We start from the raw sequence: 22,311 nt of genomic DNA on the forward strand, positions 1-22,311 counted from the left end.
ATCGGTATAATTACGCGAGTGCAAAATTTGGTCAATTTTCGGTGTTGGGAAAGTCCTCGGGTATATTGTTTATTATAGCTTATAAATAGCCGGACGTAAAAGGACGCAATAGGAAGATTCCTGCGCTGGTCTTTGTTAAGAAATGGATTTTGGTGCATGTTGGCACGCACGCGCACACACTCGCGCACACACACACAGGCGTACAGCTCTTTCTCAGTCCTCCCACTCACTAGACACTCTGTGGGTGTGAATCCTGCAGGCTGCGTGTCTCTGAGCGCCTGCTATTAGTCACATATTCTGCACATTACACTCGCTCATTGCACCTTGTCCACACACACATGCATACACACTCACGCACACATTTCTCTTTCCGTGTAGCGCTGGAAAAATAGCCTGGCACCAGTTATCCGCGTCCTCCGTGAATCACTTTCATCTGATACATAAGCGTTCCATTTAGCTTTCGTCCTCAAATAGCTTCCTCCGCTCTAATACAGTAGATGCTGTGCCTCAATGGATTGCAGTGTGTGTTGCCCACTTGAACAACTAAACACCTCACCCTCAAATGAAACACTGCCTTTTTTTAATCACTTTGGGTCCTGTTTGGTTTGGTCTGGGTCAAACCGATGAAATTGGTTGCTTCTAACCATAATGAATAAAACCAAATAATACTTGAGACTTTTTTGTGGGTCTATTCATGATAGGCAGGCCTACCAAATTTAATGTTGCAAAGTGAAACTAGCTTTGGGGGCAGTTCTTAATATAATTGTAGAGGGTGCGCTTGAGACAAAATGGCGGCTTCAACGCAAAATGGCAGACTTCCTGGCATGGAACTTTTCAGGCATGGCCACTTGAGACTTTTTTGTGGGTCTACTCCTGATAGACATACCAAATTAATTTTTGAGTAGAATGCTAGTGCCTGCTCCTGGGCAAAAAACAATTGCTTCAAACATAAGTGGTAGACTTATTGTTTCTATTCTTGTGTTATGGTCTTCTGAGAGTTTTTTTGTGGGTCTGTTCATGATAAAGGTACATCCCCGATTCCATTGATGTTGGGATGTTAAATAAAAACAGAATACAATCATTTTTAAATCATGTTCAACCTATATTTAATCGAATACACTACAAAGAAAAAATACTTAATGTTCAAACTGATAAACATTATTGCTTTTAGCAAAGAATCTTGAACTTTGAATTTTTTGGCTTTAACACATTCCAAAATTGGATTTTCCAATAACTCACCGTCGTGTTAATGTTTTTAGGCTCGGTGTCATCAATTTGTCGGTAGACCTTTAGAAATAACACGAGGGATTGGAATTTATGGCCCTCACCTTTAAAATAATGTCAGTTAGTCCTCAACAACATTATGGATGATTCGATAGACAGATATATAGAGAGCAAGATACACAGACGGACTAACAGACGGGCTTGATTGCATCTCAGGTCTCAGCGTGCAGCAATCACATGCATGGCCTAGCTTTAGTTCACACCCAGTGTCACATCCACAGCCGTGTGCGTGCGTGCGTGCGTGCATGTATGCTTGTGTATATGAGATCACATCTCCCACAGCTGGATTCTTCCAGGCAATGTACAGACCTATACATCTATACCTTTAGTTGAGACATCATCATATTTGAGTCTAGTGATGTATATAATTTTTAACATTATGTAATGTTATAGATGTTTTTATTCCACAAATAATAAATATACACACATACATGCACAACGTTAATAACAAATCTCAACGTAGCATTTCTGCTGTTTTTGCATCCAGCCACTGCATCCAGCAGATCCTGGAAGCCGTGCTTCACTGCCATCAAATGGGTGTTGTGCATCGAGACCTAAAGGTGAGTAACGCCGTGTCTGTGTTTTTTGCGGCAAACATTCCATTCTTGGAACATAACATTTCTGGAGCCACAAGTTCCTGTGGCCCCTTCTTGTTGTTTTGGGTGCCGGAACATTTAGACCGGAGCTGGCTAAACATTTGTGCTCAAGTGCCAGTAATGTAACGTGTGAAAGATGCAAACATGTTGTGACTAATAATGTTTTCAAATGAATACATAGTTCAATTCATAAAGAGTTAAACTGTCACTGTCTCATAGTTTAATATTTTAATAATGAAAAAATAATCTACTAATTAAAAAAATAGTAAAAAATAATTTCATTTGTAATTAAGTACAGAATGTATATGTAAAATAATTAACTTTAGTATCAAAGTAATTTGAATTTTGAATAAAAGTATAAATTCTCCTTATAATGAATTACCCAAGTATTTAATAAAATAAGTAATTAACTCTATGCATTATAGTTTGCTTGAATGATTAAATAATTCAGTGTTTTAAATTCTAATGAATCAATTTATTCAATACAACAAAGGATTAAAATTTTCATGACTGATGGTTAATATCTATAAAATAATGATTCACCATTCAAATGTATTTAATTAATTCAATTTAATTATAATTTAATCTAGTTCATAAAATAAATGAGTCCATAGTTATGTGTACGTATAATAGTTTACTTCAATAACAAAATGAAAATTTTGCTTAACTAAATACATTTTATTCTAATTAATAACACAACTGTTACATTATGGCAATATAACAATAAAGTTAACTGCTAACAAAAACTGCAGCACCTACAGAGGGACAGAAAGATAAATAAACGTTGTGGTAAATTAGTCAAACAGAATTAAAAAGTGACTTTTGAGAGTCCCTCATTTGAGACGGTCCTATTCTTGCTGAGAAAAAAAAAGTCTGCAATGTCAGGAGAGAGACAGTAGGGGGGCCAAGTGGGGATAGAGGCCCATTATTAGAGTCTCTTCTGACAGAGAATAATGAGACATGCTATTATCTGGGCCACCGAGATTGAGCCTATACAGCAACAGCACACCGTGTCAGGCTGAAGGCGTAGGGAAGGGGGTGGGGGTTGGGTGGGACCAAGTGAAATGTGTCATGTCTTTAAATAGCATCCATCTTTGTGTTTTGTGTCTGCTGTGTTCATGTGCAAACCCTCCAGCCAGAGAACCTGCTCCTGGCCAGCAAATGCAAGAATGCGGCGGTGAAACTGGCCGACTTTGGCCTGGCCATCGAGGTGCAGGGGGACCAGCAGGCCTGGTTCGGTAAGTTGACAAAACAGAAAAGACACGCAAGACACATACACATCATCACACAACAGCAATAAAGACAGTCACTTATCGTATTCAGTTGTGAGTCACTATTGCGGGACACATTAAACGGTGTGAAATGTTGCTGCATGCTTTGAATGGAGAAAAATAGTGCCATCTGGTGGACAAATTTAAACTCACCATTAACTATTATCAAATGCAGCACAAGTCGTCTCATTCTAGTTCCACAGTACCATTTTTGGGACAGTAAAGTTTGTGGAATGTTGCTGCATGCTTTGAATGGGTGACAAGTTTAACATGAGAAAGAACGGCACCTGACGTTTCTACTTTATCTCCGTCATGTTCTTCTATGTAGGTTTTGCTGGCACACCAGGCTACCTGTCCCCCGAGGTCCTGAGGAAGGAGGCATATGGCAAACCTGTGGACATCTGGGCCTGTGGTGAGCTCCACTTAACATGATCACGCTCTGCTTTATATCCTCGACATAACATCTTTTCACTTATAACTGTGTGCGTGCGTGCGTGTGTGTGTGTGTGTGTCAGGGGTGATCCTGTACATCCTGCTGGTGGGTTACCCTCCTTTCTGGGACGAGGACCAGCACAAGCTGTACCAGCAAATCAAGGCCGGGGCCTACGACGTGAGAGCCCAGCTTTGTCTCCTCTCTCCTCATTTCCTCTTTATCTTCCTTAATTGTTCATGGTCTCAGTTCGTCTCTGCTTGCTTCCTTTTTTAATCTTCCCGTCTTTTATAGGTTATTGTTGGTAAATATCTAGGTTGGTAGTAGGCAGGAAAGGAGATGGGTATGTTTGTAGGTAGATAATTAGGTCGGTGCTAGGTAAGATGTTATGTTGGTTGGTAGGTACTTTGTCATTAGGGCATTTGGATGCCTGTGCAGTGTGACATGACAGGAAATGCGTTTGACATCAGGGTGCTAGGTTCTTGAAAGGTGACAAATTAGGACAGTAAATTCCAGGGAGGTTGATATTTCGGTTAGTTGGTGGGAAAGTAGTTAAGTATAGAGGCAGGTAGGTACTCGGTTGGTAGCTAGGTACTTAGCTATGTAAATAGGTGCTGTAGGTCAGAAACCAGATGGATAAGTAGGGAAGGTAGTTGTCTTGGTAGGTAAGAAATGGGATTGGTAGTAGGGCTGGGCGATAAACCGAAAATTTACCGTTACCGAAATTTATTAGAATGACCGACATCATTTTGCCCATGTCGGTAAATTCGGTGTCTAAAAAAAAAAAGAAAAAGAAGTCTTTTCTGTCTGCGGCGATGCTCATGCCCCTTTAAGACGACTCCAGCGCGTGTAGTCACGTGACTCCTCCCTTCTGAACAAGAATGTAAACAAGACGCGTTCCTAGCTGGCGATTCAAATCCTGAAGCGGCTGACACGGCTGCGGACGAAGTAACGTTAGTTGAAATTGTTCCTGTCGCGCTTGTCCCGAAAATGAAGTGGACATCTGTCGTTTGGAAATGTTTTGGGTTCCATAAAGACGATGTTTAAGCAAAAAAAACATGAACTACAAAGTGCGTCGTAAGCACCGGAAACAGCGCGTCCAACCTTTTCTTTTTCACCACCCACAACACAACCATGCTGTTGACTTGGAGCTTGTGCTAAAAGTTCAAAGTGAGGAGCAAGTTTGGACAAGTGACAACAGCCCATAACGGAGGCGACACCATACGAGAGAACGTCTCAGAGGTGGATGCGATAGCCGAGCACATAGCTAAAGATAGAGCTCCTCTTGTTACAATGGAGCGGACAGGATTTAAACGCCTCATGAAAGTAGCCGACAAGAGGTACGAAAATATTTGCCGCAAACAGCACTTCCGATATGGACAACATCGGGACGGGAGCGGAGACATGTCAAGCATTTTGCATCCACATCCGACTTGTGGTCTTGTCGCAATATGGATCCCTGTTTGCGCCTGAATGTGCATTACATAGACGGCAAGTGGCGATTGCGCACCAGGGTAATCGAGACTGCACTTTTTCCTGATGAAGCACATGCGTTTATTTGGCATTGGCATTCCATTGACATTTTTTTCCCCATTCTATTTAGCATTTTGTTTACAGGCGACTAGCGCCTTTGCACATGGCATTATTTAGATTGTTTACACGATACCTTTACACAAATCTAGGCCTTTGCAAATGGAATTACAGCATCTCGGCACAATATATTTACATAAAAAGATTTTGTGAGAGGTAGCCTTTTTCTCCTGTTCTTTGTGACATTGTTCAAGTCACGCAAAGCAAGCTAGTTTGAATGTTTATTCAAATGATTTTTGTACTTCTATTTTTCATTGAAAGTAATGCGTACCAGTTGGTCAATAAAAAAAGCAGTTAATATGCATTTCCTGCATTTATTTTGATTTTGGTCCTCAGGGGGAATTTATCGCGCATTTATCGTTATCGAGGTAAAACTGCCTAATTTATCGCGATATTGATTTTAGGTCATATCGCCCAGCCCTAATTGGTAGGTCATTCTGTAGGTTGGAAAATAGGTACTAGGTAGAGAGTAAATAGGTAGTCAGGTATGCAGGTTGTTAGATACTAGGTGGGTGGGTAAATGTCACGTTTAAATGCCCATTTTGGGAGAGCTTACTGAAATAACTTACTAAATGTAACGGCCGAAATAAAACGCTAGCTGAATGGCCAGGAGGAACCAGACACCGCTGTTCATTTTCACCGCCGGCGGGGGAAAAGAGTGGGACAGAGAGGCCGCGAGCAGCAGCTCGCCTGCTCGCAGCCGCTCCATGCAACTCCTCTCTCTCCTCTTCTCACCAGCTCGGCTTTTATTAGTTTGACTCAAGAATCACAAGAAATTAGAATACAATGAAGGTCTGTTTAGCCTAAACTAAATCACCAGAATACAGGAGATGAATTAACAATGGTGGTCTGTTTTAGACTAAACTAATCAGCAGAAGACAGAAAACATCAATAACTAATCATCAGGAGACAGCAAGCATAAAATGACAACTCACGGTGTAAAGGTTACTTTAACTAAACACATCTTCAGGATACTGTGTCTGTGTGTAGTTAAAGCAACGTGTGCATGTGTGTTCCAGCTGTGTGCGTGTATGCTATAACATAAATGTCACAGTATGTGTGTGTGCAAATATTAATGAGTGTATATAAACATGATCATAAATACACAAAACTGATTACATAAAGTTACTTTAAGTCAATGTGATCCTCAATTTATCTTACAGTAAGTAAGTAAGGCTGGTAGGTAGGAAGGTAGGTAGCTTTGAAAGAGGATCTATAGTTAGGAAAGTAGATGAGTAAGTAGCGAGGTGCATAGGTTTGAACGTAAATGGGTTGCTAGGTCAGTAGAGGATGGATGAGTAGGTAGGTAATTGAAAAGACGGCTTAGTAAAAAGCTCAATGAAATGTCATCCCTTGCGCTAGCTTCTTTCCCAAAATGTCCTCTCTGTGGCTTCCTCTCCCGCATTTCTTCCACTTTGCTCTTCTCATGTTTCCACTCACTTCCTCCGGTCTAGCTTCCTCTCCGTTCTCACTTCCCAGCTGTGCCGCTGTTTCTTTTTTGGGCCGCCGTTACGTAACTCGGCGCTTTCATTCATATTTCAGGGGGTGGAAGCCTCCCCTAGGGTCACTTTTTTTTAACTGCGTGCCAACAACTTGAGCAGCATTACGTCGACTTGTAACCTCAACCCAGACATATTACTTAACATGAGATCGCGTCCTCTGTTGCTAAAAACAAACAAACTCAGTTGATGTCAAATGATTCATATTGTTTATCATCATCATCACATTCACTTGCCTTCTGCTGCCTTTTAGTTCCCTTCTCCAGAGTGGGACACGGTGACCCCGGAGGCCAAAAACTTGATCAACCAGATGCTGACCATCAACCCCGCCAAGAGGATCACCGCCCAGGAGGCCCTCAAGCACCCGTGGGTCTGCGTAAGTGTCGCAAACAGCGCACGTGTGGCGAGTCGCCATCTTGATGTGGACTGTGGATCTTCTAATTGTGCTCTTGTCGTCATAGCAACGCTCCACAGTGGCTTCCATGATGCACAGACAGGAGACGGTGGAGTGCCTGAAGAAGTTCAACGCCAGGAGGAAACTCAAGGTCTGCGAGCCTCACTCTTCTCCTCAGTCTTTTCATTTTCTTGATCCGTTTTTATCTCGCCAGCGCGTTTTTTTGGATTCAATTTCAGTCCAAAATGTTTTCATAGTCATCAAATGTAAATGTGGCTCTCCTTGAACCTTTTTTTTCTTTCTGTTTCCCACCCAGGGAGCCATCCTCACCACCATGCTGGTCTCTCGGAATTTCTCCGGTAAGTCTCCTCCTCACACGAGTGAATCACTGCCTTCAGCACTTGAAGAGCCGTGCATGAGCTGCACCTAGGCTAAGAGAGCCAATGACACTTTGGCTTAGGGAGGACCATGTCTCCATTTTGGAGGACAATCCCACCGCTTGCCTCAATATTGTCGGTCACAATGTGACATTGGCTAAAATGTCGGCATGCTCTTCGGCAAGCATCCATTGATGCACTTGTTTTTTTTGTTTTTGTTTTCATCTCAGCGGGTATGTTTGTGCCAAACAGTTTCCGGTTACTCTTTCCCACACAGGTTTTTTTTTTTCATGGGGGGCGGGGGGTACATGTCTATTTCAACGTTTTATCGCTGTTAAATTGTGAATGAATATCTCAATTTTGCCTCCTTGTAACCTTCATTTTCGCAGCTTGCTTGAATGGCTCTGACTTCTGTCTCGTATTTGTGTGCATGTCCAGTATCTCACAGTATATTTACGCAACTTGGGGCAACACTGATTAAATGCCACTTTGCTCCACTTTAAAGGACAGAGGAACATCTTCTATTCCAGAAAGTCTGATGAAAATCAAACCGCACGAAAACCAAAACAGTATTTTCCATAGGAAGTAATATAAACCCAATGAATCTGTTCCAGACTCCCAAAAATATTGACAAACCCGACATTTTACAGAGAACAACTTAAGTTATAAATAGGGAAACCAATATAAATGACAAATAAAGTGGACAAATGAACATTTAACATATGGTTCACCGTTATGAAATACTCTTGATATGATATGAGTCAGCCTTCATGTGGCCCAAGTAATATTGCAAGCTTTTATTTTGAAGGTCTGATTTTTTACTGGGTGTGTCAAACCGATAATGCCAAGCAGACTGGGAGAGTTGCCATTGCTTGCTTTGGTCATAAAAGTGTGCATTTTGGAATACTCCTTGCCATACGTTGAATCCTTTTCGTACTAGTTACAAGATGCTTCAGATGAACACACATCAATTCCACAATCAATCATATGATAACGAGAGCGTACGAAGACTAAAGTTCAGTCAGTGTACAACTTGCATAACTTTGTGAATGTCCGGACAAAATAATTGAAAGCACAGCCATTCATGTCTAAACTACAGTCAACAAAAGTGAGTTGGCCCTTAAATGAAAATGTCCAAATTGATCCCATATTGTTTTTTTAATTTTTTTATTTATTTTTTTATTACTGAGTCTCGAACGTGAATGGGGAACAAGTGTGTTAAATTTTGCATTATCGTACTTTCATACTGGTCACTGGAAGTTAAATATGGCAAATATACGAAAAATGTGAGGTATTACATCACTGATAACCCAAAATGGAGATATGACTTTATTTTTAGTGGTGATTATGGCCAACTGTTCTGGTTTATAACAGCCAAATAGTTGTCCGCGTTTGGGTTGTTTGTGTGCTCCTGCTGCCTCTCTGCCTGTCTTCTTCTAGTTCTTCTTTGCTCTCGACCACATTTCTTTTTGCCCTCCTCAGGAAGTGTTTCACATCATAATTGTCAGGTAATGCAGAGAGAGAGAGAGAGAATGAAAAATTTATTTTTACCATTACATTTTATAATAGTTCCAAGGTGTCTTAATAACAACTGGTAGTTCACCACGGCGAGTGTGACTTCTAACGAAACTTGGGCGTTGCGACTAAGCGAGCGGCTTGACATAGATAAGTAGATAGATACTCTACTTTAATTTTTTTTCCTGGAATGAAAGGCATAATATTACTAAAAAGTGTTTTTAAAATTCACTTGTTCAAATTTGGCGTTCATCACCAATTAACTCATTCAATACCATTGACGGATAAATACGTCAAAATCCATTTTTTTTACTGGGCTGGTGGTGAATGAGTTAAATTAATATCAAAATATTGAAATTATTATTACCTTCTTGTGAGACTACGACTTTTTATTGTGACCAAAAGTGTTTTTATTTGTGCTATCGAGCGATTAAATTAAACTAATTAATCGCAAAAAAATCTGTAATTCATTGCGTTTAATCAAATGTTTTCTACTACTATTTTTTGTGAAGCTTTTAACAGGTATTTATTTACTTGAATAATATCTTGTATTTATTGCAAAATTACCTAATATGAAGTGTATTTTAAATCAAAGACTGTTCTAATAGCTTTCTTTGATCCTTGAATACGATCTCAAAGGAGTCATTTTTACAAGCATTTTTCTTAGAAACAATTCTCAAAACTTATGTAGTACATTTAGTTCTGTCCACAAGCAACACTCCTGCAGTGTTGGTTTGCAAGGCCCAGTGGCTACTCAAGTGTTTTGTTCTAGCTTATACAGTATAGTGGTTGAATTTGGCTTTGCAAGATATACAAATTCATTTTTTAAGCCAATAAAATTGAGTTAACTCAGTTAAAATATTTAATCGCATGATTTTTTTAATTGATCTTGAGTTAACGCTTTAATTTTGCCAGCCCTTGAACTCAAAAGCTTTGACAACTATTTTTAGCCAATAAAAAGTTACTTTTGCGATAAAATGTCTTCTTTTAAACATTCTTTCTGAAAAATGGCACATGAACATTTCTACGACAGTTTTTCCCTGAGCTCATGTTCTGTTATACGAGTCACAGCTTACACAAAACCAATTTTGTTCCTTCCAGGTTTTTATTAAGGCGTGCCTAATATATTGGCAAGCATCTCCTGGCTTCCCCAAGCGAGCGGTCTTATTGCTTTCTGAGTCAATAAGATCATTTCCGCCCGGATGCGACGGCTATTTCATTCGTATTCATTTAATGATATTTCCATTACCTTGTACTAGCATGCAGATGCTTCAGAAGTTAAAGCAAAGCTTTGTTTCCGAGTTCTCAATCTACCCGTGGAATTGACTTTCTGGGATGTTGGCACACTACGTTTTTTCTCTCTCTCTCTCTCTCTCTCTTGACCTGGCAGACGTTGTTGTCTTGTGTGTCACTCAAACATAGCCACCCGATTTGCGATCGGACGTTCAACTCTCTTTGCCCCTCCCACTTCCTATCACGCTCATTTCCGTCCTTGTCACATAATGCTCTCTTTCCCACCTGTGTGCGTGCGTGCGTGGTCGGCTGTGGACAGTGGGCAGCAGGCAGACCACCGCTCCGGCCTCTGTGGTTCCGGTCTCGGTCGCCGCGGGTACCGCAACGGGTACCGCCGCGGGGCTGGTGGAACAAGGTAGCGCACGGTGGCACGACCCGTGGGCATGCCGCCCCCTTGCAACCCCCCCCCACCCCCGCACCTTCCCCACTCTCTCTCAGCATGGAAGCTCAGAGCGTGATGGCTGACCATGTCAACCTGCGCATTTACATCCTTAGCAGGCCTTCCATCTCGTGTTCAATTTTTAGACCTCGACTCAAAATAATGCTCAACCTTTATTCACACTTATGAATAGGTTTCAAGTCAACATTCCTCACCGTCACACAACTGTGAAAACAAGTTAATTGCTGTATAATGAAGCAAAAATGCTTTCAATGTTTACATTTTACGTATTTATAATTTAAGCTTGACTTTTTTTAAATTGTATTCAGGCGATATATATATATATATATATATATATATATATATATATATATATCAAAACAAAAATGAAAACTTAACTTTGTGAAGCACATGTTAATTGAACATTTTTTTCAGATTTGCATAATTTTAATTAAAAAAGTATATAGATTTTTTTTTATCAATATCGATCATGATTGTAAAATTTTTAATTGAAATTTGAAATAAATAGTTCCACTCCCCCCCAAACTTTCCTGAGGGTGCTACTGAGTGAGTTGCGGTTCAAAACAATCACTACAGCTCCAGCTGTTGTGAAATGCGCTATATCAATAAAATTGTATTGTATTGTATCATAACAAAAGTAAAGCGTATTCTACTTCTTTAGATGGAAGGCCGGGCTACACTTCATTACTTGACTTCATATGTGATAAAACCCCCCCACCTTCATCATTATGGTCATCATCATCATCATCATCACACTTGCCTCAAAGCATGGCTTGCACCCATGCGGAGCGCCTCCTCCTCCTCCTCCTGTCCTCTATTTTCTCTCCCCTCCATCCTCTTCCTTTTATATTCTATCACCAACATCGTTTCCCCTTCTTCCTCTCTCCTTCTCTCCCTCCATCATTATTCCTTCTTTCTCTCTCGCTTTCCTCTGGCTAACAAAAGGACGCTGGGTTTTGAAAGATGGAACCTCCCGGGAGCTGTGGGGTGAATGCTGCATGGAGTGGGTGGCGGGGGCACGATGAGGATGGTGGGAGGGGTTATGAGCAAGAATTGTGGTGCATGTCAGCACTGTTGGAGATGCGAGGCTGGGCTGGTTCTTACGAAGATGACAAATAAATGAAGGGACACAAAGGATACTGTCAGGCCAATGAGTGCGGCTTTCATTACCGTGGTGACACTCGGCATTGCGAGTGAACTTTTACCTGTGGAAGCAAAGCCCAGTGTGTGGGAGAAAAAAAACTAGAGCCCCTAAAGACAATAAAAACATTTTTTACTCATGGAGGCAGCACTTTGCACTCTACACTTTATCAACTACACTTCGCACATTACACTTCATAGTCTGCACTTGATAATTTACACATACGCTTCACTCCGCTACATTAAACTTCATAGACTGCACTCCGTACTCTCCACGTTGCGTACTACAACCATTACTACACTACCGTGCTTCAACGGATTCATCTACTGGGGTTAACTTAATGCATGAAGTTGTCTTGACTTCCTATCGGCTGCACCACATTGTAATCAAAGTGTGACTCAGTTTATTTTCATTGGCTATGTTTACACAGACCCATTTATTCAGATAAAATGCCTGATTGGAATAAAAAATGCTTCCTGTAGAGACCCCATTCGGAAAATTCTTTAAGCTCGTTCCGATGAAGATCTTATTCCGAAGGAGAGGGGCGGTTTATGTCGACTCATATCAGGGCGCATGACAGCACTTATTCCGAAACGTCGGAACAAACCGCGCATGTCCAAGACGTCATTATACACGTTTCTGTTATTCTCAGGAGCTAATTGAAGCAGAGCGAGTGAAAGACATGGCGGCCGCAAGACTGAACTGCTGCATTTGCAGCTCTCTTTAGGAAGTATTAACTCGACGTAACAGCACAAATGCGAAAAACATGCAAATTAACGCTAACGTTTAAAGTAGAAAGACACAGCGAGATTTTCGGCTTCTTCCTCTTCGTCTACAACTAATTTCACTATATTTGGTCAATCTGAACAGGTTGTTCCGATCACAAATGTGATACATGAACATGGAAGTCCTAATCGGATCCACATGTTAGTGTCCATCAAAACAATGGATCCGATCATAATTTTAATCCGAACTCTGTTCGGATTAAAGAAATTTTGTCCATGAAAACGTAGCCAGTGCTTAGTAGTTTTAGCACACAGTGGTTAATTTATTTTTACCCGTGTTCAGCACTTAGCGTCAATTTGTCCCATCTTGCCCATCCCTGTTTATGAGTCAAAAGGGGACCAGCAGTGTAAACAAACTGCTGCATTTGACAGTCCAGCGCAGCAAAGCAGTGACTCTGTCACTCCGTTGGGACCCTCGACACAGCACCCCCGGCCCCTCCCTTTGGTCTCTTTGAGCACCAATCAAACATTTATATTGGGCTGCCTCCCTTTATCAGGCTCAACGTGAGCCACCGTCTTGCATATTCACTCGCAAATAGAATCAGCATCTACTCAGACGTGTGGCCTAGAAAAAGTTGCACCTACGCCTGCACTTTTCTACACATGTGGGCCCCCCCGCCCCCTTGATCCATGCCCACCCTCGCCTCTCATGGTGCGCATGCTGAACTGATGAGCTTTTTGTTTTATTTATTTCTTTTTTTTAATCTCTTCCTCCTGTCTTTCTTCTTGCTTCATGTGTAATTTTTGCAAAGGTAAGGAGAAAACCTGAACTTCCTACAGCGCAAATGCTGCCTTTTTGTTTTATTTTTTTTTTCCACAGCGGCCTTGGAAAACAAAACGACATTTTTACTCTTCTTCTTCCCTTTTAGGTTAAACCAGTGAATTTCAACCACTGTGCCACGTGAAATGATCTAATTTTGATTTTGAAATACACAATGTGTACTTCTCTCTTATGTATAGTTTGACGGTAACTTCAACTGGGAGTGGCATGGCCAAGAAATCCCTGTGTAGGAAAACGTTAGGAAATAACAATTATGACAAAGGTGAAACACTCCGAATACAACCCCAAGTTGAAAGGAGACAATTTCAAAGTCAGATTAACTTTTATAATGTATACTTTAGAGGTTTGTGATAATTAATTAGGCTGAGTGACATATTTCTTCATTAGAATCAATTCACTTGATTGATGGTGGTGAAAATGTAAAATCACATCTTCTTTTGGAACCTTATTTGAGCGAGAAGCATGAATCTGTCTCTGAGTATTCCACGCTTCCGTTTGCCCCATCTCGACTTATAGATGGGAACCTCATGCAGAATTAAGACCTCTTCTTTAGAAAAAAAAGAAACATTTGAATAGCTTCTAGGTTGTAAATGAATATATGTAAGAGGCAAAGAGAGAGAAAAAAAAATCATAAATAGTAGGCTTTTATGTAACACTGCCAGCTGCTGACGTGATTGTGTGTGATTGGACTTGAAAATCCACTCAGAACCTTAAAAAAAAAAAGAATAAAAAGTAAAAAGGTCACAGCAAATGATCTCATAGGAAAAAAATATATAATTTAAGAGATATAGATATCACTTAGCGGCATGAAAAGTGGTAGGCACGTCCGTCAATTTTGTCCAATTGCTACCAAATTCCAAACAGCCGGATGGACAACACAAAATCTGCAATGTTTTACCGTTTTCAAGTACGCTACAAAATGATCACATATTGCTCTGACTTTGTCGGTGTTGGCCCGTTGGCTCACCGTCTCTGCCTTGTATTTGTTCTTACAGCAGCCAAGACTTTGCTGAACAAGAAGGCCGATGTCAAGGTAAGCGCGCTTCGCTTGCTTCTTTTTCATTCTCCTCTTTTTCTGCTTTCTACTTCTTCCTCATGTGTCGTTTTGTCCTTTTATCATAATCCTCCGCTATTTAATACAGGCTGTGACTAAGCCCTGCTGCAAATAGCAAAAAATTAGTAATTACAAGCAATTCCCCTAAAAAATGTTTTGTCTAGCCCATTTGAATAGTTTAAACGGTATGCAGTAAAAGCCACCAACTAGAATCCCAAAGCAGTTAAAAAAATGCCCCTCCTTAACTTTCTTTAACAAGTCAGGCTAAACAGAGCTCCTTCCCAACATACAAAAATCAATTGAGATGTGCCGTAATCACTTCAAGATACGACTACTGGACTACTTTCCTAATTAGGCAGGGCTTGGATGGCATCTTAGCGAAGAAAGAATACTAAAAAAACAAATACTGTTGATGAGTTGTTCTTTTTTTTTTTTTCTTTTCTTTTCTTTCTTTTTTTTTTTTATTGCAAAAAGCTGGTTCTAGGTTCTTCAGAAGAAAAAAAATTGAACGGGGTACTATGACATTATTACATGGTATTTCTTTTTTGTCATAAAATTAAATGACATTTTCCTTAAGAGGGCACCTTCTGAGGAGTTGGTGGCCAATTTAAAAAAAAAAAAAAAAAAAAAAAAAGAGGAATGAGCTTTTTGATGTTGTTTTTATGTCCACGTCAACATGACTAGATTTTTTTAAAAATAAAAATATCCAATAAAAAATACAGCGGTGCCCGTGAGTTTTTCATGAGCTTGGACATGGAATGAATCAAACTTGTATCTCAAGGCATCACTGTATAAAATAAAAAAAATGTGGGCTGCAACTCACGATTATTTTAATAATTGTTTAATTAAGTAATCAGATTATAAAAACAAGAGACAAATATTACGAAACAGAACGTAATTTCCACAGTACAGAAAATTTGCTTTTCTGCTCTGCAACATCTGTCAGAAAATCTGCAGATAATGTTGATCCTTGTTTCCCCAAGTAAAAGCAGATGCTTGCAGGGGTCTTATTTTTTTATGAAAAAACAAAACAAAACAAAAGTTCATAATCAGTCAGCTTTCATGAGTGATGACAGATGTGAGAATATTTTCTATTGAGATCACAATAGTGTCAATTCCTTTGATTCATCGTCTCACCTCTGGAAAAAACATGTTGGATCTAGAAAGTTGTGATTTTCTGCAAATCACATATTTAAAAAAAAAAATAGTAACAGGTGAATTCACAAATGGAAATTGCTGTGGATTACATCACATGCGTTCATGGGACTGCGTTTGTGAACGCATGCGTTCATGTCAGCACCTCAATAATTATCTTTGATCGACACAATTATTAAACGTCGCCGTCTGTCAACGTGTTCGGCTTCATCTTCTTTCTGCTCCTGAACCCCCCAATTCTCCCACCAAGACCTCCAACCCCCCCACAAGTGTGCGCGAGCGCGTATGTCTGTGTGTGTGTGCATGTGAGTGCATGTGTGTGTGTATCCGGGCTTCCAGGAATAGCTGCCAGTCTGGACCCTGGAAACTCAGACGCCCAAAATAGATGCAATGGTCGCCTAGCAACAGGCTCCTTTTTATGCTTGTGTCCTTCTTTTTTATTTTCTATTCTTTCCATTTCTTTTTTTTTTTCTTTTCTTCCGTCATTCTTCCAAACTTCCACCATGAATGTTTCATGGAACTTCCCAAATTTCCTTTGTCCTACTCTGCTTCTTCATGACTTGAACCACTTTCACTTCCATTTTGCATTGACACGTCAAGATGTTTTTTTGTTTCAGAGGCAGGTGACGCTTCATTCTGTCTCCATCTTTTGGGTTGAGAAGTGCTGTCTTTGTTCTTGCTGCCATTTCATGGGTCACTTGATATTTCCTTCCCTCCCCTGCTTTTTTTTCTCACTACCATCCATCCATTGGTCAATAAATCCATCCATCCATCCATCGTTTGGCCCGAGGACAGAAACGCAAGTCCAGCTCGACTGTGCAGTATATGGTGAGCATGCTGTTTATGCTCCGTTTTTTTTTTCTCCCCTTTCTTTGCTTTTGGAGCTGAAATCAAGTTTCCTTCACAAGTCACACAAAAAGTGATGCAAAGATTAATGGAGAAAAAAAATCGCAACAAAAGAGCAGCTTCGGAACCTTGTCCTCTCTCACAGAGTAGGAACAGGGATATAACATCAGACTAAACATTGAGGGCTTAAAAAAAAAGAAGGAAAAAAAACTTAGGGAGTTGTCCAAAATGGACGCCCTAAAACCAAAATAGCTGACTTCCTGTTTGATTCAGTCCATGGGCCCTGGAGACTTTTTTGTATGTTCTATTGTGACTTGCGCACCAATTTTCTTGTCAATTGGTGAAAATGTTATTGATGGATGACTTTTGAACTAACTTTCAAGGCGGTGCTACTCAAAGTTCTTGTTGTGGACCCTGGCAATTCATAAATTTTCAAGCAAGTTGAGGCCCCCAAAAAGGTGATTATATTGTGATGCTTTGGCCGTCTAAATACTCAAACATGACTACAATGACTTGAGTGAACGTTGAAGGTGATTTGATGGCAGCTTGCTTGTCTCTTGCCACAACACATCGCTTTAACTATACCCATTTCTTTTCCATTCATTGGCCGGTGATTTACTTTCCTCTCCCACCTTGAAAATCAAACATTCAGTCATTAAACGGCTCACACTTGACTCCTATGACCACAAAAGCGTGATGACTGTTTCATGCACATACATGTCTGTTGTATGTTTTGTGTGTCTGTACCTTTGTGTGCGTGTGTATTGTGATGTAAATTCACAAGGGGCCATCAGGGACATGCTGTCAATCTGGATTCCCTCTTTCACACACGACTGAATTTTTTTTGTTCAATCACACACTTGACACTCAATCACACGTTGTGTACTAATGATTTTACTTGCTCACATCCACGACTGTGAAACGCTCTCTCACACTCACACTTGTGAATTTTTTTTTCACTCATTTGTACTACTGAAATGCTCTCAAACTTCTGAAACACTCTCATACATACCACTAAAAGGTCTTACACTACTGACACTTCCACTCTCTCACACACACTCTCACTCTGCGCTGCACACACACACACACACACCCACACTACTGAAATGATCCCTTGCACTCACAGTGCTCTCATACTGAATAAAGAAATACTCTTTCGCCTTACTTTTATTTCTTTCTTAATCTCTCTCGCACTCACACACAGACATGCATGCACACACAAAATGAAGGACTCTCACGCAACTGAAATCCTCTTACACATCATACTGAAATCCGCTCATCCGATATATTGTAATCGCGATGCTCTCATTTAACGCACTCACTACGAAATGTGTGTTTTAGTCGTGTGCGTGTGAGAGTGTTTCAGTTGTATGCGCATGTGGGAGGTAACTGAATTATGTCCCTGAGGGCCTCTATGCTTTCCAAGTTTCCACTCTTTACACACGCGCAATTTCTCTCATTTATTTGAAGTGTTCCTCATTTACAAGATGGCATCAGCTGTTTTCAAGCGTTCATATGCAGATGTCATTGTGATCAAGTGAGCGGTCAAAGCGCCGTTTGATGGAGGACTATTTCGAAGATGCTTTATCGTGAGCGTGTGAAGTGGGCAAAATTCATAAAGCCCAACAGCGCAATGATGTCATGTCACATGGCGTCAGAAAGCCGATGCTTTAATGATAACTTTAATGGCAGCTAGCAGACAGCTTAATGGCTACTTTCCAACATACTGAGTATGACTTTATATTTGCATTATATTGTATTGTATTGTACTTATCTGTGTCCTTGGGGTGAGAAGCTTCAAGTTATATCGACGGTTAGGGTTGTACTTTTTTTAGTTTCACTTTTATGTAACTAAGAGGGAAGAGAAATTGCTTAATCCTGAAAAGGAAGGTTTCCAACTTACGAGTCTTCTTACTCATTTGAACTGGCTGCATAGACGGTAACAATGTAGCATTAGGTCTGTATTATACTGCTCCCAGGTGGCCAAAGTGTGCACACCCGAATGAGCCGCACCAAGTCCATTGAATTGAAGCAAAAAAAAAAAATCTTCATATACTTTTTATATATGTCATTATTTTGTTTTGGTTTTTTTTTTTGTTCTCTTTTTTTCAGAGGGGTGGGGGTCTCATGATGTTTTATGAGATGTAAAATGCTGGTTGTAGTGAGGTTCGCGCGGCACGTGACAGTCTCTAACACACACGTGCATGGCCACACCACACACACACACGCTTGCGCACACACACTTTCCTTGTTAACTCTTGGTGTTGTATCTCCTCCCTCTGCTCTCCTTGCACAGCCTCAGACAAACAGCAAAAACAGCATAGTCACCAGCCCCAAAGGAAACATCCCTTCACCTGCTCTGGTATTTAACCTCCTAACCAACACTCCTCTCGCACCTCCTCTCGGACCCCTGACGCCTTTGTGTGTGTGTGTGTGACCACCCGCCGCCTCTCTCGTCTGCTCTCTTGACAAAGTGCGTGTGTGTTGTGTTGTCTCCCTTTGTCTCGCCGTTTCTGCGCTATATTATTTGTGCGGCCCACACTTAGCAAGCGTAGTTGTTTGCCACACGCACTCACAAATGCACAAACACACACGGCAGGTGTGGCCGGGTAAGGGTTGTTCCAGATGTTATCCGAGACTTTACATACAGCATCTATGTATTTCAATGTCAAAGTCAAACCATATTCACGGGTTAAGAGTCCGGCTTGGTCTAAAGTCAGGAACAGCTGAGGGTTAGCTTTCTTGCTGATGATGTCAGCAGTCACGAGACCCTTCCCAGATTCCTGCAGACTAAACATAGCGACCTGCTCTGATGATGATATGATTATATTACGCCTCTTGTCATTTGAGCGTGTACATACTTGTACATGTATGTAACATGTTGTGGTGGTGCTTCACTATGACACTTGGACCATCGTTGTTGTGGGAGGCCAATCAAGATCCTTTCGGAAAAGTCCTGTCATATTTGTTACATCCTTTAATGTTTTTTCCTAAAATGGTTTAAGTCAACGGCGTGTGCGTGAGTGTGCGCGTGTGGACAGTTTTCCGCCGATCACTTTGACGGATTCTTCTTCTCCTCCACTACTAATTTTCTCTCTTCTACTTCCTGGTTTCCTTGCTGTTGTTTTTTTTCTTTTTACTCCACACTTCTTTCATTCTTCTCACATCTGCCATCTTCTTCTATCCCTGCCCCCCACTCACCTTCCCCCCTTCCAGGAGCCTCAGACCACCGTCATCCATAACCCGGTGGACGGGACTAAGGTACATCCCACATGAACCCCGCCCCCCCCTGACAAATCCTGACCACATCTTGTTTTCCTGTTTGGTTTCTTCTGTTCCTTTCTTTCCATCCTGCATTCATCTGTGAACTGTGCTTTACTCATTTATGTGTGTGTGCGTGTGTGTGTATGTGATAAAGTAGATGTGGTTGGCTGTCAGTGACTGCTTTTCAATTTGTCCAGCGGTGTTAGTTTGCAGTGCACACACACACACACGCACACACGCTCACTCAATAATGAACAGACTGCGTTCTCATCTCCAACGCTGACTTCTTCCCTGGTGACGATTTTAAAAGCGACATCGATCTACTTGTGTCAAGCTTCGTCATGTGTAAATTAAAGTGGAAAGGCAAAAGCAATGTAGGACGACCACCCTGCTAAACTGTGTTGTTATTACACTGCGTGTGTGCGTGCGTGTATGTAAATCCAAATTCTGCATCATGTGATTAGTTCCATCCTAAAATTTATCTGTGTGTGCGCCTGATCTCTAGGAATCATCGGACAGCAGCAACACCACCGTGGAGGATGAGGATGTGAAAGGTACGACTGCACACACACAACCACACTTTTCCAACCCAACGCACACACGCGCACACACACCCCAGACACACATACGTCCATCCCATACACACCCACAGAATCCCACTAACACACACACATACAAATACGTGAATACACAACCTCCCACAAACGCACAGGTTTCCACACAGACACAATGCAGCTGTTCCTAATGATTTGTCCCTGTGGCGTAGCTAAACAAGCTACGCAAAACACATGTAAAAGCGAGAAGCAATGCAAATATACGACAAATGAATGAATGGATTTGAATTGTCAAACCACTGTCTTGATTTGTTGACTTGAGCACGAGCTGAACGGGCTTGGCCGGTGTGCTTACCAAAAATTGAGTTCAACTGACCCCTTGTGGAGCTCGGAGGTACTGCGCTACGCAATTTGTGTGTGCAGCAGCAAGATTGTCTTCAGAAGCAATTATCACCACAAAATGTTCAACGCAAATATTTTGTTTCGTACTGCGCTTTTGGCACCCTTCGATTGGGCTAAAATCAGTGGTTGGGCGGCTAAAGGGGCGGCGCTACACAGGGAGCCGTGTGTTGATTGGTGGACAGAGATGTTCAGAAGCTATTCCCATCTGCCCAATTAGCAGCATTTCTTCTTCCAACGTGCACCAAGCCGAACTAAAACGTGATTTTGCAATGCATTCACGTGTTGCTACTCGTGTCGTCTTTTTTTTTTTTTTTTTTGTGTGCAAGCAATCACCTCCACCGCATCCGAGCTGACTACAATGCGTTTAAACCAGGTCACAGATGTATCATTTGGGTGCCAAGCATGGAGAACAGAATGTACGCTTCCTCCTCCTCCTTCCTTTTCAAGACTTTGCAGTTCTGCCACCAATTCCCTAGCAACATTGGCCAAAGCTGTCTTGCAGTGTGCCGTCGCCTCAGCAGCACCAACGAGTGTTGAGTGTTAATGCCTTCGTATCATCCAAGTGGTCATGTTTTGATTGCCCCGTCGTCTTTCATCTTTTCAATGAATTCAAGCATGGTCAAAGAACAAAATGTTTGTCACGAAGGTGTGCTATTACTTTTCTCAGCCCAAAAGCAACGTCGATCGGAAATATTTGAGTTTTTCAAGAGGACTTTTCTCACCTGAAATTTTGTATGACAACGAATAGTGTTGACCGTTATCGATGTTCTCAAACTACATCAAGAGCAACGTGGTTGTTTCAGTGGCTAGAGGTGTGCTCGTTGGGAGATATTTTGACTTCTATCTAAGGATAGACCGGCGGGGCCAATTATCGCACCGATAATCGTCATTTTGTCGAATATCGGCCCCGCCCCTTTGTAAAAATCAGATGGTTGATAATATCGATCTGTCCATCCATCATCCGACGAGGGTCGTGGGTGTGCTGGAGCCTATCCCAGGCGTCTACGGGCAGTAGGCGGGATACATCGTGAACTGTTTGCCAGCCAATCGGAGAGCACACAAAGAGGAACAACAATCTTTCACACCGAGGGGCAATTTAGAGTGTTCTATCAACCTACTATGCACGTCTTTGGAATGTGCGAGGAAACCGGAAGGAAAACTCCACAGAGGAAGGTCGGAATTGAACCCCGACACCTCTGAACTGTGAGGCCATCATGCTAACTAGTAATCCACGGTGCCGCCCTGGCCCATAATAAATCAGTTTAAGATAACTATTTCTCAAAATTTTCCCGAAACATCATAAGCAATGCGAAATCGTTGCACCTTTTTGTTTTTGTTTGAAATCAAAACAAAGATAAGTGAAATTCATTCACATTTCTATCATTTTGGAACTTTATTTACTGCGGAAAACTAATGTAAGCAATTGTTTTCAGTTTTTATATAACTTTTGAAGACATGCTGATGATTGTGGGAGTTGCCTGAACTTTGTTAGAATTTGTTCAACAGAGGAATACTACTTAAAGATGTTTTAATTAATTATTTTTTTTAGATTTTGACCTCAATATTATATTTTTACTGAAAATGAATACCAACTCCAAATGTTAGTTATCGGCCTCCTTAGCTACTAATAATCGATAAAAAAAGGGGGAAAAAGCCTATCGGTTTATCTCTACTTATGTC

At 41.1% G+C, this 22,311-nt stretch overlaps 1 protein-coding gene across 17 annotated transcripts in view; it reads left to right on the top strand.

The window, feature by feature from the left end:
- camk2b1 (calcium/calmodulin-dependent protein kinase (CaM kinase) II beta 1) overlaps positions 1–22,311 on the top strand; it is a 37,521-nt gene that overhangs the window by 8,566 nt on the left and 6,644 nt on the right. For 2 of the 17 annotated variants that reach the window (XM_088288619.1, XM_088288484.1), the window contains exons 6-18: positions 1,772–1,844; positions 3,016–3,118; positions 3,480–3,563; positions 3,667–3,761; positions 6,924–7,046; positions 7,132–7,215; positions 7,381–7,423; positions 10,509–10,604; positions 14,355–14,389; positions 16,361–16,393; positions 18,708–18,773; positions 19,628–19,672; positions 20,181–20,229. In XM_088288619.1, coding sequence (XP_088144745.1) covers positions 1,772–1,844; positions 3,016–3,118; positions 3,480–3,563; positions 3,667–3,761; positions 6,924–7,046; positions 7,132–7,215; positions 7,381–7,423; positions 10,509–10,604; positions 14,355–14,389; positions 16,361–16,393; positions 18,708–18,773; positions 19,628–19,672; positions 20,181–20,229 — 929 coding nt within the window. Of the gene's footprint in view, positions 1–1,771; positions 1,845–3,015; positions 3,119–3,479; positions 3,564–3,666; positions 3,762–6,923; positions 7,047–7,131; positions 7,216–7,380; positions 7,424–10,508; positions 10,605–14,351; positions 14,390–16,360; positions 16,394–18,707; positions 18,774–19,627; positions 19,673–20,180; positions 20,230–22,311 lie in introns of all 17 variants that reach the window. The other 15 variants (XM_088288510.1, XM_088288517.1, XM_088288493.1 and 12 more) reach the window with 15 other exon arrangements.

The sequence above is a fragment of the Idiotropiscis lumnitzeri genome, chromosome 1 (assembly GCF_059441095.1).
Source record: "Idiotropiscis lumnitzeri isolate Australia: NSW breed Sydney's pygmy pipehorse chromosome 1, RoL_Ilum_1.0, whole genome shotgun sequence".
Lineage (NCBI taxonomy): Eukaryota > Metazoa > Chordata > Actinopteri > Syngnathiformes > Syngnathidae > Idiotropiscis > Idiotropiscis lumnitzeri.